This window comes from Nycticebus coucang, chromosome 10 (assembly GCF_027406575.1).
Source record: "Nycticebus coucang isolate mNycCou1 chromosome 10, mNycCou1.pri, whole genome shotgun sequence".
Lineage (NCBI taxonomy): Eukaryota > Metazoa > Chordata > Mammalia > Primates > Lorisidae > Nycticebus > Nycticebus coucang.
The window spans coordinates 59,471,296-59,491,413 of NC_069789.1; the positions used below are offsets into that span (position 1 = coordinate 59,471,296).

At 42.2% G+C, this 20,118-nt stretch overlaps 1 protein-coding gene and 1 pseudogene across 2 annotated transcripts in view; one reads left to right on the forward strand and one right to left on the reverse strand.

The window, feature by feature from the left end:
• The window catches only part of KLHL12 (kelch like family member 12), a 44,848-nt gene that overhangs the window by 12,463 nt on the left and 12,267 nt on the right, over nt 1-20,118 (forward strand). For both annotated transcript variants that reach the window (XM_053606772.1, XM_053606773.1), the window contains exons 4-6: nt 700-917; nt 6,858-7,007; nt 10,481-10,595. In XM_053606772.1, the coding sequence (XP_053462747.1) occupies nt 700-917; nt 6,858-7,007; nt 10,481-10,595 (483 nt within the window). The remainder of the gene's footprint in view (nt 1-699; nt 918-6,857; nt 7,008-10,480; nt 10,596-20,118) is intronic.
• On the reverse strand, nt 13,849-15,653 carry LOC128595598 (heterogeneous nuclear ribonucleoprotein U-like; annotated as a pseudogene).

Sequence of the window (20,118 nt, forward strand, 5' to 3'; positions counted from 1 at the left end):
GACTTTTCATAGTAAAAACCTTTTGTTATTTGAAATTAATAAAATTTAAATTGATGCACAAAAACAGAAGTATAGAATTTTCACAGGATTAAAGATGGCCTCCCTTCTAATTTTCAATCTCTTTCAGTATTCAGTTATGCTTTCATTATTTCCAATTTTTATATACACATGATTGACATATTTTCAGTTTTTAATACATGTGAGTAAACAGTGTGAAGCTTTTACGTTAGTGCATAATCATAAACATTAAGTTTATACTCTGAACTTTTCAGTTAGAGAAATGTGATATTGTTATTAGTATCTTCTGTTTTTTCTTTCACTGGAGTCTTTTAGTAGGTTTTCATATAGAGTAGAAAATAGGTACATTATGCTCAATTTGTAATTGTTTTATTGCTCCATTCCCAGGAGTTTTATAAGCATTTTGTTTAATTGTGCCAGTGTCTCTAGAAGTAATTCGTCTTGCTATACTCACTTTAAAGATGAAGCAGAGATAGGTGTAAAGATCCTACTGAAAGTCATATAACACTAAAGCAGAAGTAGGAATTAAATTCTTTATGCATAAAATTTCAAATACATTTTTTAGGTGTTGAGCAAGGGTTCCTCTGATAACATGTAAAGGAGATGTTGAAATCCAAGAATGTAGACCAATTCACATCTGGTCAAGTATCTTGAAGTATTCACTGCCTGTGTTTGTCCTAGGTGTGAAGCAAGCCTGCTGTGAGTTCTTAGAAAGTCAGTTGGACCCTTCTAATTGCCTGGGTATCAGGGATTTTGCTGAAACCCACAATTGTGTTGACCTGATGCAAGCAGCTGAGGTTTTTAGCCAGAAGCACTTTCCTGAAGTGGTGCAGCATGAAGAGTTCATTCTTCTAAGTCAAGGAGAGGTGGAAAAGCTAATCAAGTGTGATGAAATTCAGGTACAGATTTGGCTTGGTATTATGGTTTCTTCAAGACTGGGAAATTACAAAACTTGCAAAACAAGGTAGAGTTACCGTGTTTCTATATCAAGGCTTTATAATCAAATGTCCATATTGGCTCCAAAGGTTACATTAATCCCCTGAAATTATATACCAGACTTATTTGCCACTTTTTCTTCAATTAGATAGATGATCCCAGTGGTTAACAATCACTATTAAACAGAGCACAGAATACGCAGAAAATGAAAGTAAAGTGGATTTCTGTAGAACATTGTCTGATTACCTGTTCACTCATTTCACAAACATTTATTGAGAATGTTTATCTACTAATTTATCTATTATTAGCAATTACTGTAACAGGTGGGTAAAATACTGTTCTTGCTTTTGGAGAATTCACAGTATAATAGCAGAAACAGACATATACACAAAATTATAATGTATAATGAGAATAATGAGCCTGTAAAAGGTAAGGAAATTGTTAGAAGAAAGAAGAATAAATCTTTGCCCAAGAGTAGATCAAAAAGGTGGACCTTAGCAAAAGTTTGGAAGTGAGGATCTATATAAGCAGAAGCCAGATCATAACTGCCTTATGTACAAGGGGATGGGACGGAAGGGACTTGTCAGCTGGGTATTTAAAGAGTAATGCTCCTGAACCCACTTAGCACTCTTGGTGCTTTTTGATGCCTTAGAAATAGGAAAAGTTTTTGTTTGACAAAAGCTGGGAAGGAGAAAGTCCATTCTGCAGCCGTCAGAGCTGCCTCTCAGGAAGAAGTGCTCACTTGTTCATTTTGTTCCTGGCTTTCCTCAGTTTGTGAGATTACTCTATTTTTTTAAATATAATTTTATTTCTTTCAATGAATTTAAAATAAAAAAAAAGTTTTGAAACGAAAAAAAAAAAAATAAAGAATAATGCTTCACCTAGCAGGGGGATATTACCTGAGCCAGGCAGATATTCAGTGACTTAACCCCACAAAAAGAATTTTAGTTTATACCCTAATCCTAATTCAGAGTGAAGGTATTGCATATAGGTGTATAGTTAGGCTAAGAATTAGAGTTGTAAATCCAGTGTAAGGTTTTTTAGATGTCTTTGAAACATGTGGCGTTGATTCCCAGTGGCTCGAGTTTTTTTTTGTTGTTGTTGTTGCAGTTTGGCCGGGGCTGGGCTTGAACCCACCACCCTCGGCATATGGGGCCGGCGCCCCACTCACTGAGCCAAAGGCGCCGCCCAGTGGCTCGAGTTTTTAATTTGGTGAGTAGCTTTTAGAAAATACCTGGTAGAGCCAAGTGGTATGATAACAGTCTAACACAAGATCGAGTCTCCAGCTGTCACCCTGTGTAGAGAGCTGTGGCATAATAGCTCATAGCAAACTCCAACTCTTCAGCTCAAGCAATCCTCTTGCCTTGATTTTTTTATTCTTTTTTTTTTTTTTTCCAGACAGGGTCTTAAGCTGTTACCCTCGGTAGAGTGCCATGGCGTCGCAGCTCATAGCAACCTCAAACTCTTGGGCTTAAGCGATTCTCTTACCTTAGCCTCCCAAGCAGTTGGGACTACAGGTGCCTGCCACAACACCTGGCTATTTTTTGGTTGTAGTTCTCATTGTAGTTTGGCAGGCCTGGGGCTGATTCGAACCCACCAGCTCTGGTGTGAACTGGCTCCCTAGCCGCTTGAGCTATAGGTGCCAAGCCAATTTTTTTATTCTTAGTAGAGATGGGGTCTGTCTCTTGCTCAGGCTGATCTTGAATTCCTGAGCACAGGCAATCCACCTGCCTCAGGCTCCCAGAGTGCTAGGACTACAGGCGTGAGCCACTGTGCCTGGCCTCTTAGTGACCTTTTGAAGAAAAATTGATTACGGTACATTGGTGACATTGTTTCTAAGTAAAGAAGCATTATTTTCCAGCCTGACATGCTATTTCATATCAGCCCAGAAAAGCTGCTTACAATTTGTAAATATCTTAGCTCTCACCCTGTTGTGGGACATTGTGCCCATGTGCTGAAATGCCAGGCATAGCCAAAATATACATTCTTCACACTTGGACACTGGTAATTCTCTAGAATATCTTAATTTTTCTTGAATTATCCATATATTGGAAAATAAAATGAATAGAACGAGCACTATATATTTGAAATTCACTAGATATAATAAAAAATAGCTAATAATTACTTACAATTTACTATTGGTTCATTTACCAAATATTTATCAAGTACTTAACTATGTGCCTAACAGTTCTAAGTGCCTAGGGATCCAATTATGAGCAAAACATAACAAAAATCCCTATCTCCTGGAGCTTCTGGTCTAATGGCACCATTCTTGGTACTTTTATTTAATTCTCATCTCAATTTTTCATAGGAGGAAACTGAGGATTGGATTGGAAGTTAAGCATCATACCACAGCTAGTAAGTGATAGAGCCAGGATTCACATTTGGCTAAATTACTAAACTATGAGCTGGTTATGTAGTTATTTTCTTTCTAATTGTCCAAATCAGGAAGCAGTCACAGAAGTTTGGAACTGTGTAGACTTTGTAATAAAACTGGATGGAGCAGAGAGACCAAGTAACTGATCTTATTCAGAAGCTAAGATGAAAACCAATTTGAGATTTTTTTTTTTTTTTGAGACAGAATCTCAAGCTGTTGTCCTGGATAGAGTGCTGTGGTGTCACAGCTCACAGCAACCTCAGACTCTTGGGCTCAAGCGATCCTCTTGCCTCTGCCTCCCAAGTAGCTGGGACTACAGGTGCCTGCCACAACGCCTGGCTATTTTTTTGTTGTTGTTGCAGTTGTCATTGTTGTTTTAGCAGACCCAAACAGGGCTTGAACCTGCCAGCTCCAGTGTGTGTGGCTGGCCACACACTACCCACTACTCACTGAGCTACCCAAGAATTTTTATGTATAGTTTTTCTAAATGTGTGTCAAGACTGGCCTTTTGGTTTTTTTCTGGAAAGACAACAAATGACATATTTTTTTCTGTTCCATATAACCAGCCATAAATAAGAACCAGATGTCTGACTCTCAGTTGCTAACACTTCCTCTTATTAAAACAATAATACCTGGGGCGGCGCCTGTGGCTCAGTCGGTAAGGCACCGGCCCCGTATACCAAGGGTGACGGGTTCAAACCCGGCCCCGGCCAAACTGCAACCAAAAAATAGCCGGGCGTTGTGGCGGGCGCCTGTAGTCCCAGCTACTCGGGAGGCTGAGGCAGGAGAATCGCTTGGGCCCAGGAGTTGGAGGTTGCTGTGAGCTGTGTGAGGCCACGGCACTCTACCGAGGGCCATAAAGTGAGACTCTGTCTCTACAAAAAAAAAAAAAAAAAAGAATCTGCTCATGATTGAAAAAAAAAAAATCATTAAACTGATATATCTAAACCTAGAATGTGTCAGTCTCTAGCATGCATCTGCTTAAAACTATTTGCCATTCTTCAACAAAAAATTGAAAAAAAATTCCGAACACCCTTCAACACCCACCCCTGTAGGTAGTCCATCAGTAACTTGGGTTAGTTTGACCTTCCATATATTTCTCCAGTGCCTTGATTTCTCTCTCACCACTGCTACAACTGTAGCTATACCTAAGCATTATCAACCTTTTTGCCTAATGTACCAGAGTGGCATCTAACTTGTATTTTAGCTCTTGGCCCTTCTAAACTGTTCTACCCATGTGAGCCAGGGTAATCTTAACAAAATATCAATATGATCATATCACTAGCCTACTTGAAACTTTTTAATGACTTTCAATTATAGTAAAATCCAGTAAGCCCTTGCTTGCTTCTCCAGCTTCATTTTTTACCATTCTTCCACTTTCTCATTCATTCTACTATACCATCCTATCATTTCCTCAATCTGCCAGCTCTTTTTTGCTCTGAAACAGAGCTATCCAATAGAATATTCTGTGAAGGTGAAAATAACCTATGTATATACTATTCAGTTTGCTAGATACTAGCCACATGTTGCTGTCAAGCACTTGAAATGTGACCAGTGCAACTAAGAACCTGAATTCTTAATTTTAATGAATTTAAATGTAAATAGCAACACCTGGCTAGTGGCTACTGTATTAGACAGTGCAGCTGTGGTGCTTTTTGCATGTACTCTTCTGCCTGTCCTGGAGTAGTACTCATTTTTTGACTGGGGCTAGGTTTGAACCTGCCACCTCTGGTACATGGGGCTGGTGCCCTACTCCTTTGAGCCACAGGCACTACCCAAGGAGTAGTACTCTTACTTTCTCTGGCTAACTGCTGTTCATCCATCAGATTTCAATTTATTGCTTCTTCAGGGAAGTCTTGTCTGACTCATCAGTCTTAATTAGGAAATCTCATGTTATTCTGTGTCATTAGCCCTAGTACCTTTCAAATACAGTGTATAGTAATGGAGGGATTGTCTTGTTTTTCTGATTTAACGGTTGTCTTCCTACTTAAGAACAAGGATTATAATCAGATTTGTTCTTTTGTGTAACCAGTTTCTAGGACAGTGCCTGGCACTTAAGAGGGATTTAATACATTGTTGAATGAATGAGCTTTCTGAAACATTTTCATTTTTAAAATACTATAGTTCTTGGAAAAAAAATTCACAGGGTGGTTTTTTTATCCAGTCATAGTGATACTCTGAAAGATGTCTCACAGAACGCTTATACTCCAGGTGCTAGTGGAAGGGACACAAGACCTGTACTTGGGAAGTCCTAGATGTTGTGATATTATGTACCTAGTGTCCTGGTGTCATAATGTAGGGTTCTTAGGATAGGTCTCATCTCATCTAGTTGATCATGTGTAAACTTAGACCTAAGTTCCTCAAGTTACTAATTAAACTGATATATATTACCTCAAGTAGCACAGTGCCTAGTAATAGTAATTGCTCAAATGCTAATTGATAATGTTTTAAAAACTGCTGCAACATTTCATGGGCCAGGTATGGTGGCTCACACCTGTAATCCTAGCACTCTGGGAGGCGGAAGCAGAAGGATCACTTGAGCTCAGGAGTACCAGACCAACCTGAGCACGAGTGAGACCCCCATCTCTACTAAAAATGGAAAAATTTGGCTCACTGGTTAGGGTGCTGGTCATAGCTCACTGGTTAGGGTGCTGGCCACACATATATTGGGGCTGGCGGGTTCAAACTCATCCCGGGCCTGCTAAACAACAATGACAACTGCAACAAAAAAATAGTTGGCTGTTGTGGCAGGCACCTGTAGTCCCAGCTGGTTGGGAGGCTGAAGCAAGAGAATGGCTTAAGCCCAAGGGTTTGAGGTTGCTGTGAGCTATGATGCCATGGCACTCTACCAAGGACGACATAATGAGACTTTGTCTCAAAAAAAAAAAAAAGGAAAAGCTAGAAAAATTACTCGGGCATTATGCTAGGTGCCTGTAGTGCCAGCTTCTTGGGAGGCTGAGGCAAGAGGATCACTTAAGCTTAGGAGTCTTAGGTTGCTGTGAGCTAGGCTGAGGCCACAGAACTCAAGCCTGGGCAGCAAAGTGAGATTCCATTTCAAAATAAATAAAAATTGCAACATTCCATAAAATGAGATAAGATAAGCTCCTGATTCAGAGGCTTGGGTAGATGATTTAGGGGTTGAGCCTAGAAGTTATTGGATAATAATTATGAATAAAAGTTATTTCAAGAGCCAGTTTTTAATATAGCAACAGATTCCCCCACCCATTCTCCCTAAAGTTGCAGAAGTTACCAAAAACAAACTAAAGAATGGGAAAAATTCTGAAGGCCATCATGTGACTGATGATTTATTAGGTACTATCTAGTGTTTCTTTAACCTAAGTTGTATATAATTCTTTTCCTAATCGGAATTAACTGGGCCTGAAAGGTGATTTTTCCCAAGAACCTAGCTATTTCTGAAAGATGTAAATAATGATGGTGGGCAGTGGGGAATAGGGAGGAGAAAGTAAGCAAGGTTACTTTTTGATATTGGAAAGCAGATCCATGATGTGTAATTCTACATTTACAGGTAGATTCTGAAGAACCAGTCTTTGAAGCTGTCATCAACTGGGTGAAGCATGCCAAGAAGGAGCGAGAAGAATACTTACCTGACCTGCTACAGTATGTGCGGATGCCCCTGCTGACGCCCAGGTACATCACAGATGTGATAGATGCTGAGGTAAGTCAGGCGAGACACTCGGGATCCAAAATCGTGACTAGCTCTTGTAGCTTAGTATTATATATTTAGAATTGATTATTTTGATGTAGAGACAGAGTCTTCTGGTTTACCTCTTCAGGAATATCAGAAATGGTAATGAGTTGTTCCCAGGCTTTTTTTTTTTTTTTTTTTTTGTGGACACAGGGTCTCGCTCTCTTGCCAGGGCTAGAGTGCAGTGGTGTCATCATACCTCACTGCAACCTCAAACTCCTGGGCTGAAGCTATCCTCTGCCTCAGACTCTTGGGTAGCTGGGACTATAGACATAAACCACTGTGCCCAGTTAGTTTTTGTCTATTTTATTTGTGTTTTTTTTTTTTTTGTAGAGACAGAATCTCACTTTGTCGCCCTTGGTAGAGTGCCGTGGCATCACACAGCTCACAGCAACTCCTGGGCTTAGGCAATTTTCTTGCCTTAGCCTCCCGAGTAGCTGGGCCTTCAGGCACCCACCACGACACCCGGCTATTTTTTTGTTTCAATTTGGCTGGCCCCACCCTTGGTATATGGGGCCAGCACCCTACCTATTGAGCCATGGGCGCTGCCCCCTTTTTTTGTTTTGTTTTTTTTTTTTTTGAGACAGAGTCATCCTGGTACAGTGCTGTGGCGTCACAGCTCACAGCAACCTCAAACTCTTAGGCTTAAGCGATCCTCTTGCCTCCGCCTCCCAAGTAGCTGGGACTTAGAGGCACCTGCCACAACACCTGGCTATTTTTTTGTTGTAGTTGTCATTGTTGTTTGGCGGACTGGGCTGGATTCAAACACGCCAGCTCTGGTGTATGTGGCTGGCACCTTAGTCCCTTGGGCTACAGGCGCTGAGCCTAGTTTTTCTATTTTTTAGTAGAGACAGAATCTCCTCCTTCCTCAGATTGGTCTCAGACTCCTTAGCTCAAGCAGTCCTCCTAACTGGCCTCACTAAAATGATAGGATTACACAAGTGAATTACCGCACTTGGCCCCCAGGCGCATATATATACATATATATATGTATATATATATATATTTTTTTTTTTGAGGCAGAATCTCACTTTATCACCCTTGGTAGAGTGCTGTGGGTCATAGCTCACAGCAACCTCAAACTCCTGGGTTCAGCAATTCTTTCACCTCAGCCTCCCAAGTAGTTGGGACTACAGGCACCCTCCACTCGGCTATTTTTCGAGACAAGGTCTCGCTCTGGCTCAGGCTGGTCTCAAACCTATGAGCTCAGACAGTCCACCCACCTCGGCCTCCTAGAGTGCTAGGATTACAGGCATGAGCTACTGCACCCAACCTCCCAGGTGTATTTCTAAGAAAAGTAAATTAATTGCTTGTGGGGGGCGCTGGCCCCATATACCAAGGGTAGTGGGTTCAATCCTGGCCCCAACCAAACTGCAACAAAAAAATAGCCGGGTGTTGTGGCGGGCGCCTATAGTCCCAGGTACTTGGGAGGCTGAGGCAAGAGAATCACCTGAGCCCAAGAGCTGGAGGTTGCTGTGAGCTGTGATGGCATAGCACTGTACTGAGGGTGACAAAGTGAGACGCTGGGGGCGACGTCTGTGGCTCAAAGGAGGAGAGCACCGGCTCCATATGCCAGAGGTGGCAGGTTCAAACCCAGCCCCGGCCAAAAAAAACCAAAAACTACAAAGTGAGACTCTATCTCTTAAAAAAAAAAAAAAATTAATTGCTTGGCAAGTCAGGCTTCTGATACAAATGAAAATCTATGGTTTAATTTAATTTTGTGTTTTATTGTCTTTTCTTTTTTTTGAGACAGAGTCTCACTATACCACCCTTCGTAGAGTGCCATGGCGTCACAGCTCACAGCAACCTCAAACTCTTGGACATAAACAATTCTCTTGCCTCTGCCTCCCAAGTAGGTGGGACTACAGTCGCCCACCACAACACCTGGCTATTTTTTGTTGCAGTTGTCATTGTTGTCCAGCTGACCCGGGCTGGTTTCAAACCTGTTGGCCTTGATGTATATGTCTGGCACCATAACCTCTGTGCTACGGGCGCTGAGCCTTTTTTTTTTGAGACAGAGTCTTACTTTGATGCCTTTGGTAGAGTGCTATGGCATCGTAGCTCACAGCAACCTCAAATCCTTGGGCTCACACAATCCTCTTGCCTCAGCTTCCTGAGTAGCTGGACTATAGGCAACTGCCACAATGCCCAACTGTTTTTAGAGATGGAGTCTTCCTCTTGCTCAGGCTGGTCTCAAACTCCTAAGTTCACATAAAATCCACCCACCTCAGCCTCCCAGAGTGCTAGGATTACAGGCGTGAGCCACTGTACCTAGCCGTTTTGTTGTCTTTTAGTTTTACATGCCCCTAAGTGTTTTATATAAATATAAACTTTGTCTTCATAAACTTTGTCCTCTTCTCCTTTAAACATAAATTGTTCAAGCTTGGATCTTTGTTTTTGATCTCTGGTGAAGCCAACATGAAAGGTGTTTGATGCATTTTGTTGTCAGCTTTGGTCATATTATGTTGCGCTTATTTATAAAAGTGTTTCTTAGACTTAGTTTTTTGTAGTACCTTTTCATAATTTCATAATTTTTATCATATGTACCACCTATGTTATCTGTACTGTACCTTACAGGAACGATGATTTATAACATGCAGGTAAGGCCCAGGTCAGTGAATGAGTTCCTCCTGCTGTCCCAGCCCTAGATCTCCTTGGGAATTAACTACAAACACAGTTTTTCAGTTGTTCACATTTGAAAAGTTGCAGGCTGGTTAGTGTCACATCTCAAACTCTTTTTCTTCTATATGTAATTTCTTTCTTACAACCCATCAGCATACTGCTTGTGTCTAGTTGTTTATACTTTGGTTAAGAGCAGACTCTAGACCAGTTGTGGTGGTTCGTGCCTTGGGAGGCCAAGGCGGATGGATTGCCTGAGCTCACAGGTTCAAGATCAACCTGAGCAAGAGCAAGACCCCGCCTCTAAAAATAGCCGAGCATTGTTGAAGGCACCTATAGTCCCAGCTACTTAGGAGGATAAGGGAAGAGAATTGCTTGCACCCAAGAGTTTGAGGTTGCTGTGAGCTATGAGGCCATGACACCGTACCGGGGGTGACAAAGTGAGACTTAGTCTCAAAAAAAAAATAAATAAAAAGGCTCAGTGCCTGTACCTCAGTGAGTAGGGTGCCAGCCACATACACCAAAGCTGGTGGGTTTGAGCCTGGCCCAGGCCTGTTAAACAACAGTGACAACTGCAACCGAAAAAATAGCTTGGTATTGTGGTGGGCGCCGGTAGTTCCCAGTTACTCAGGAGGCTGAGGCAAGAGAATTGCATAAGCCTGAGAGTTTGAGGTTGCTTTGAGTTGTGACGCCATGGCACTCTACTCAGGGCGACACAGTGAGACTCTGTCTCAAAAAAAAAGTAAAGTTAATTCTTACATGCCATCGGTACTCTTTCACTATTACAGCCTCTGTGGTTCACTCTGCTATCTGCTGTATTTCAGCCTTTTATCCGCTGTAGTTTACAGTGCAGGGATCTAGTTGATGAAGCAAAGAAGTTTCATCTGAGGCCTGAACTTCGGAGTCAGATGCAGGGCCCTAGGACAAGGGCTCGTCTAGGTAAGCTGGCATCTTGAAAAACGGGGTTATTTTTCAACTACTCTTTACAGGTGGCATAATTTGTTGACTAGAACATTATAAGAAGTACAAAGACCTTGTTTTAGATATTTTATTGTGTTCATCTCCCGTAAATCACTTTACCACTCTAAGTTTCCTATAAGTCACTTTCCTATAAATCAAAGATATCTTCCCTATCCATCGAATATAATCATTTGGACATTAAGTGAGATAAAGTGTAAAAGCATATTATAAATTGTGAAGTGTCGTGTAATATGTTACAATATTAATTTCAATATATTTAGAGTCTGTGAATTAGAGAGTGACAGTAAATGGTATGCTCTGCCCACCACCTCTCCCCATCTCCTTTTGTATTTTCTCCAGTCTGAGAGGAAAAGAGGAAAGACGCCCATTATAGTAGAAAGCACAGGGGTTTTGTCAGTGATGTGCAGCTAAGAGTCTGGATGCTACAGAGTCTGGTGCAGATCTCAGTTTACCACTTACTGACTGTGTTAACCTGGGCGGGAAACTTAACCTCTTTGTATTTCTGTTGCCCCATCTGTAAAATGGGAATCATCATAGCATCTACCCCTAAGTTGTTATGAAGACTGAATGAACCAATTGATGTAAAGGTTTACAATAGTTCTTGGCACATAATAAGTGCTATCTATGTTAGCAGACAGACTTAGGTTCAAATTCCAGCCCCACCAATGACCGGTTGGACAGATATCAATTTGAGCCTGTGCTTTTACCTGAAAATGAGAGTGTTTTTTCTCATTGAGTTGTTGGGTGGATTAAATGAGATAATGTATACAGAGGGTGCCCCAAAAAGTATATACATTTTAAGAGAGGACAAAAATTTATTATATTAAATTTATAATACTCAAGTCACATTTGACTTCCTTTTATTTATTTATTTATTTATTTATTGTAGAGACAGAGTCTCACTTTATTGCCCTCAGAGCGCCGTGGCGTCACAGCTCACAGCATACTCCCAACTCCTGGGCTTAGGTGATTCTCTTGCCTCAGCCTCCCGAGTAGCTGGGACTACAGGCGCCCACCACAACTCCCAGCTATTTTTTTGTTGCAATTAAGCCGGGGCTGGGTTTGAACCTGCCACCTTCAATATATGGGGTCGGCGCCCTACCCGCTGAACCACAGATGCCGCCCCTACATTTGACTTCTGCACTTACAAGAGATACAACACAGACTATACACGGAAACAAACATTATCAGTATATATTGAGTAATACTTTTTTTTTTTTTTTAAGAGATGGAGTCTCACCTTGTCGCCCTAGGTAGAGTGCTGTGGTGTCACAGCTCACAGCAACCTCCAGCTCTTGGGCTTAGGTGATTCTCTTGCTTCAGTCTCCCGAGTAGCTGGGACTGTAGGCGCTTGCCACAACGGCCGGCTATTTTTTTGTTGCAGTTTGGCCCGGGCTGGGTTTGAACCCGCTACCCTTGGTACATGGGGCTGGCGCCCTACTCACTGAGCCACAGGAGATGCCCAATACTTTTTTTTTTCTTTGCTGATTTTTTTTTTGGTTTTTGGCCAGGGATAGGTTTGAACCCACCACCTCCGGCATATGGGACCGGCACCCTACTCCTTGAGCCACAGGCGCCACCCACTTTTTTTTTTTTTTTTTTGAGACAAAGTCTCACTGTGTTGCCCTCAGTAGAGTGCTGTGGAGTCATAGCTTACAGCAACTCTTGGGCTTAAGCAATTCTCTTGCCTCAGCCTCCCCAGTAGCTGGGACTACGGGCATCTGCCATAATACCCGGCTGTTTTTTTGTTGCAGTTGTCATTGTAGTTTAGCAGGCCCACACCAGGCTCAACCCACCACCCTCAGTGTATGTAGCTGGTGCCCTTCCCACTGAGCTATGGGCACCGCCCAATTTTTTTTTTTTTTTATTCAGACAAAGTCTTACTCAGTCTTCCTGGATAGAGCACTATGGCTTATAGCTCACAGTAACCTCAAATTCCTGGGCTCAAGCAGTTCTCCTGCCTCAGCGTCCTAAGGACCTGGGACTATAAGTGCCTGCCACAATAACTGTCTAAATTTTTCTATTTTTTGGAAAGATGAGGTCTCATTCTTGCTCAGGCCTCGATCTCCTGAGCTCAAATAGTCAACCTACCTCAGCCTCCTGGAGTACTAGGATTTCAGGCATGAGCCACCGCACCCAGCTTGAATATTACAATTTTAATACAGTTTTTGCCTTCCTTAAAATGCGTATACATTTTTTGGCTCCCTCTGAATAAGGTGCCTAACATTGCAGCTGGCACATACTGAGTACTCAGATATTGCTTTACTTGCTATTTTGTAATCTCCCTACTTCACTGTCCTGAGAACCTAGATACAATGTGTAAAAGCATTTTGTAGATTATGAGTTACTCTGTGTATATGGAGTGGCATTCAGTTTTATTGTTTCCTTTTTTTAGTCTTACCTGGCTATAGACTCATGCATGCTAAGGTGTTAATTTGATAATTAAGCTGCTTACTGAAAATAGATTTAGGTAGAATGGTGACTTATCTCACATATATATACTTTTTATTTATTTATTTATTTTGAGACAGAGTCTCACTATATGGCCCTCAGTAGAGTGCTGTGACATCACAGCTCACAGCAACCTTAAACTCTTAGGCTTAAGCAGTCCTCTTACGTCAGCCTCCCAAGTAGCTGGGACTGCAGGTGCCCACCACAATGCCCAGCTATTTTTCTTTTTTTGTTACAGTTGTCATTGTTGTTTATTAGGCCCAGGTCAGTTTCAAATGTGCCAGCCCTGGTGTATGTGGCCAGTGCTCTGCCCACTGAGCTATGGAAGCCGAGCCCTAGCTATTTTTTTCAGACGGGGTCTTGCTCTTGCTCAGGCTGGTCTCGAACCTGTGAGGTCAGGGCAATCCCCCCGCCTTAGCCTCCCAAGTGCTGGGATTATATGTGTAAGCCACTGTGCTTGGTCTTGCTATATATTTTTTTAATGGCTTAAGTGCTGTATGTTCAATGTAGAAATTTTAGAAATACAGAAAAGCCAAAAAAAAAACCACCCAAAGATACTGCATTTTTAAAGACAGGCTTAGAGGAGGTGTTGTAGATAGTACTATTCTATTAATTTCTGCAGGGCGACAAAATGTGATCTGTATTTATTTATTTTTTTTTTTTTTTTTGAGACAGAGTTTCACTTTGTCACCTTTGGTAGAGTACTATGGCATCATAGCACACAACACCCTCAAACTCTTGGGCTCAAATGATCCTCTTGCCTCAGCCTTCCTAGTAGCTGGGACTACAGGCGCCCACCACAACACCTGGGTAGTTTTTCTATTTTTTTTTTTTGAGAAATATGTATCAGTTCGTTTTATTTGGGTATTCAATAATATCCTTGGTGATAATGCTGACTCCATGGCTTCTGACCCCAGAATTGATCCTGCTGCCACTGGTTGTAGCCCTGAGATTGATTTTTGTAGCCACAATTGTTTCTTCATCCTCTGAAATTCTGGTTGTAGTTCCCTCTGTTGGGCATTCCGCCTCTGTTGTAGTTCCCTCTGTTTGAATAACCACGGCGGCTGGGAAAAACAGGGCCACGAGGGTATGGATAGCCGATTCAACCACTTCCGCCACTGCCATCAACCACTTCCGCCACTCTCTGTGGCATATTGCCCCTCCTATTGTATCCACCACGATAACCAGGAGCTCCCCCTCTGAAATTCCACTGCACATATTAAATCCTCCACGTCCTCCATAGCCACCACCTCTGTTAAACTGGTTCTTGCCACTTTGATTTTTATTGCTCTTCTTTGAGCCAGTGTTTTGTTTCTTTTCTAGTGGAAGAGCCTTTTTGCTTTCTTCCTTATATTGCTCTAAGAGTTTTTGGGCTTCCTCCTTCTGAAGCTCAACATAGGTTATTTCATCAAAGCATTCAGCCACCTCTGGCAGGGTGAAGTTTCCTTTCATTTTGAGGACTGCATGTTCTGGTAGGTCTTTCTCCTCTACTTCTGCTTTCTTCTGTGTTCTTTTCTTATAGTCTTTATCCTTTGGGCAAACTACAACAGCTTTTCACTGTAAACCTGACACATTTTTCTCCTCTGGGCCACAGCAGACACATTTGTCTGATCCAGAATAAAATTTCTCTTCTTCCAGGCAGCAATCTCAATAAACTTCCAAGACACTGTGGGGCTCTGCAACAACATGTTCAATTTTCCAGTATCTGCCATTTGCTTCTTAAAACCTGCCACCATCATTTTATTCATAATAGTATTTGTTCCAAGAATGTTGTATTTCCCTGGATTTTCTGCTGTATGTTTAGTAACCCAGGTAGTTTTTCCAGCTCCTGGCAACCCAATCATCATCCCAACTTCACAGTCTTTCTTCTCTTCAGGTCCCTTTGGTCCTCTCATTCGATCCTCTAAAGGGACATTCTGGACAAAAGTATATTCTTCAGGTATTGGAAAATAGGGCTTTTCCTTCTGACCAAAATTAAATTCAACTGCGCAGTTGTGGCAGAGAACACGAGGGAAGAGTGGCTGTCCCGTAAGAACTTCCTTACTGATTTTGAAGACAATGCCAAGATCTTGTCCATTCTTAGCATAGGAGAGTTCTACTTCATCACTCTCAAAGTTAGCAAAACATGTAATTGCATCATTTTCATCAAATTTCTCTCCATAATCTTCAGTCTCACAGTTGCATGTTTTTATTCCTTTTAGAGAATACCCATAAGAAAATTCTTCTTCATCAAGCAACATTCCACTCGTAGTTAGTGACCAGCCAGTCGGAACTTATGTATGTCAATATCTTTTGTATATAAATGCTTTAATGGAATCTTCTCTGTAACCTTCATCTCAGAACAGACTTTGCCTTTTGACTCACCGTAAGATGCCCTTCCTCCAGCCCAAAGCAAAGCAAAACTCTCCATAGTAAGGGAAGAAGCACTCAGGCAATCTCTTGATATCTTAAAATGTAGATAACAATTCTAAGTATCAAGACAAACCATGTGTCATCAAAGTGTTCATCTTCCTCTTCCACCAGCGGCTGGGGAGACTTGGCTCTGCTGTACTTGTTTTCCTCAATGTACTTTTATTTATTTTTTTCTTTTTTTTACACTTTGTCACCCTTGATAGAGTGCTATGACGTCACAGCTCACAGCAACCTCCAGCTCTTGGCTTAGGTAATTCTCTTGCCTCAGCCTCGCAAGTAGCTAGGACTATAGGTGCCTGCCACAACACCCGGCTATTTTTTTTGTTACAGTTTGACCGGGGCCAGGTTTGAACCCGCCACCCTCGATATATGGGGCCTGGCACCCTACTCACTGAGCCACAGTCTGCCAATTTTTCTGTTTTTAGTAGAGATGAGGTCTTGCTCTTGCTCTTGCTCTTGCTCAGGCTGGTCTCGGTCTCGAACTCTTGAGGTCAGGCGATCCACTCTCCGTGGCCTCCCAGAGTGCTAGGATTATAGGCATAAGCTACCACGTCTTGCCTATGTGATCTGCATTTTACTTTATTTATTTTTTTTTTTTTTTTGCGACACAGTCTCATTATGGTGCCCTTAACAGAATGCCATGGTGTCATAGCTCACAACAACCTCAAACTCTTGGGCTTAAGCAGTTCTCTTGCCTCCGCCTGGCAATAACACCTGGCTATTTTTTTTTTTGCAGTTGTCATTGTTGGTTAGCAGGCCTGGCCGGGTTTGAAACTGCCAGCCTTGGTGCATGTGGCTGGTGCCATAATCACTGCGCTATAGGCACTGAGCTATTTTATATATTATATAGATATAGTATTGAGTATTTTATATATTATATTCAAAGATACATATCCACACAAAATAGACTGAAGGACTAAATGTTGAAAAGTTATGAAAATATTAGAGGAAATTATAGAAAATATTTGTATGATTTCTGGATGGACTCCTAGCCCTTTTTTTTCTTATTTTAGTTGTAAAATATAGGTAATACAAAATTTATCATCTTAGCCTTTTTTTTTTTTTTTTGGAGACAGAGCCTCAAGCTGTCACCCGGGGTAGAGTGCCATGGCATCACAGCTCACAGCAACCTCCAACTCCTGGGCTCAAGTGATTCTCCTGCCTCCGCCTCCCAAGTAGCTGGGACTACAGGCACCCACCACAATGCCTGGCTACTTTTTGGTTACAGCCATCATTGTTTGGCGGGCCCAGGTTAGATTTGAACCTGCCAGCTCAGGTGTATGTGGCTGATGCCTTAGCCGCTTGAGCCACAGGCGCCGAGCCCATCTTAGCCTTTTTTAACTCTATGTTTGAATAGTGTTGAATACATTTGTGTTGTTGTATAACCAATTTTTTTTTTTTTTTTTTTTTTTTGAGACAGAGTCTCACTTTGTCACCATTGGTAGAATGCCATGGTGTCATAACTCACAGCAACCTCAGACACTGGGGCTCAAGCAGTTCTCTTGCCTCAGCCTACCAAGTAGCTGGGATTATAGGCACCCGCACAATACCCGGCTATTTTTTTAGAGATGGGCTCTCGTTCTTGCTTAGGCTGGTCTTGAACCCATGAGCTCAGGCAATCTATCTGCCTCAGCCTCCTCGACAGAGTGCTAGGATTACAGGCAAATAATCAATCTTTAGAACTCTTTTCATCTTGCAAAACTGAAACTCTGTGCTCATTAAACCACAATTCTCAATTCTCTCTTTCCTTTGTGGTTAGGACATTTTTAGCCCAAAACAGAAAAATAGAATCCTCATGTTACTAGACCACATGCAAAAATTTTTTTAGTTGATGACAAAAGAAAATCAAAGATAAGAACTAGAGGCTCGGGTGGTGCCTGTGGTTCAAGGAGTAGGGTGCCAGCCCCATATACCAGAGGTGGTGGGTTCACACCCAGCCCTGGCCAAAAACTGCAAAAAAAGAACTAGAGGCTCCATGCCCGTAGCACAGTGGTTATGGCGCCAACCACATACACCAAGACTGGTGGGTTTGAACCCAGCCTGGGCCAGCTAAAACAACAATGACAATAAAAAATAGTTGGGCGTTGTGGTGGGCACCTGTAGTCCCAGCTACTTAGGAGACTGAGGCAAGAGAATCGCTTGAGCCCAGGAGTTTGAGGTTGCTATGAGCTGTGCTGTCACGGCACTCTACCCAGGGCAACATAGTGAGACTCTGTAAGAACTAGAAAAAATGTGTTTAGTATGTGTGACAAAAGGTTAATATTTTTAATATAAAAAGAACCCATTTAAACCAACAAGGTGAATAATAACCCAATAGAAGACTGACAAAAAAGATGTACAGGTAACACACAGAAGAGGAAATGTAAGTGACTAATAAACATTTAAAAATGTGCCTTGCCAACCATTCTCAAATTGAATATTAAAGAAGATACTTATGAAAGTTTGAAATGTGCATATCCTTTTTGTTCCATTTCTAGTAATCTATAGTATAGAAATTAACACTAGTATATAAAGATACATGCAGAAGAACGTTAACCATAAATTACTAAAGCATTTCCAGAAAAACAAGAATACAACCTGAACTGCATCTGAAGAGGAATGAATGGTTGACTGAATTACAGTATAACCAAACTGTGAAGCTATTTTGGAAGCTGTTAAAAGTGTTGAGCTAGGGGCAGCGTCTGTGGCTCAGTGGGTAGGGCACCGACCCCATATACCAAGGGTGGCAGGTTTGAACCCACCCCGGCCAAATTGCAACAAAAAAAAACAAAAAACAAAACAAAACAAAGTGTTGAGCTATTATTTTGATGCTTTTAAAAGCACTAAGTCATGGCTGATGTGGTGGCTCACACCTGTAATCCTGGCACTCTGGGAGGCTGAGGCATGTGGATTGCCTGAGCTCAGGAGTTTGAGACCAACCTGAGCAAGAGCAAGACCCCATCTTTAAAAGCCAGGCGTTATGGTGGGTGCCTGTAGTCCCATCTACTTGGGAGGTTGAAGCAGGAGGATTGCCTGAGCCCAAGAGTTTAAGGGTGACCAGGCGCAGTAGCTCATACCTGTAATCCTAGCACTATGGGAGGCTGAGTTGGGTGAATTGCTTGAGCTCAGGGTTTCTAGACCAGTTTGAGCAAAAGCGAGACCTCGTCTCTACTAAAAATAGAAAAACTGAGGCAAGAGAATTGCTTGAGCCCAAGAGTTGTAGGTTGCTGTGAGCTATGACCCCAGAGTACTCTACCCAGGGCAACAGCTTGAGATTCTGTCTCAAAATAAGCAGGCAAGGCGATGTGCCTCATGCCTGTAATCCCAACACTGGGAGTCCGACACAAGTGGACTGCCTGAGCTCACAGGTTCGAGACCAGCCTGAGCCATAGTGAGACCCCCATCTCTAAAAAATGGCCAGGTATTGTGGTGGGCATTGGTAGTCCCAGCTACTTGGGAGGCTAAGTTGAGAGGATCACTTGAACCCAAGAGTTTGAGGTTGTTGGGAGCTAAGACACCATGGCACTCTACCAAGGGTGACCAAGGGAGACTCTGTCTCTAAATAAATAAATAAATAAACAGTTTGAGGTTGCTGTGAGCTATGACTCCATAGCACCCTACCAAGAGCAAGAAAGTAACACTTTGTCTCAAAAATAAGTAAATAAGAAATGGAAAAGAGCCAATTATTTGTAAAAAAATAAATTTGAAGCTGGGGTCAGTGGCTCATGCCTGTAATCCTAGCTTTGTGGGAGGCATAGGTGGGGGGGATAGCTTGAGTTCACGAGTTCAAGACCCAGTCTGAGCAAAATTGAAACCCTTCGTCTCTACTAAAAATAGAAAAACTCACCAGACATGGTGGCTCACACCTGTTATCCCTGCACTTGGGAGGCCAAGGTGGCTGGATTGTCTGAGCTCACAGGTTCGAGACCAGCCTGAGCCAGAGTAAGACCCCATCTCAAAATAACTAGGCATTGTGGTGGGCACCTGTAGTCCCAGCTACTTGGGAGGCTGAGGCAAGAGAATCACGTAAGCCCAAGAATTTGAGACATGGCACTCTACTGAGGGTGACAAAATGAGACTCTTTCACAAAAAAAAAAATAAAAAAGAAGGCTTGGCACCTATAGCACGATGGTCCAATGGTTATGACATTAGTCACATACACCGAGGCTGGTGGGTTGAAACCCAGCCCAGGCCAGCTAAACAATAGTGACAACTGCAACAAAAAATAGCTGGGCATTGTGGTGGGCATCTGTAGGCCCAGCTACTTGTGAGGCTGAGGCAAGAGAATCGCTTAAGCCCAAGAGTTTGAAGTTGCTGTGAGCTGTGATGCCACAGCACTCTACCCAGGGCAACATAGTAAGACTCTGTCTCCAAAAAGGAAAACAAAAATAGAAAAACTGAGGCAAGAGGATCGCTTGTGCCCAAGAGTTGGAAGAAGTTGTGAGCTATGACATCCCAGCACAGTACTCAACTCAGGGCAATAGCTTGAGACTCAGTCTCGAAAAAAAAAAAAGCATTGAAGTCACATAGATTTATGTCCTTCCGTAAACAGACTGGGTGTACTAAGTAGAAAAAAATTTCTCAAGAAAAAGAAAAGAAGCAAAAATTCTGTAACATGACCATAAATAGAAGTATGCAA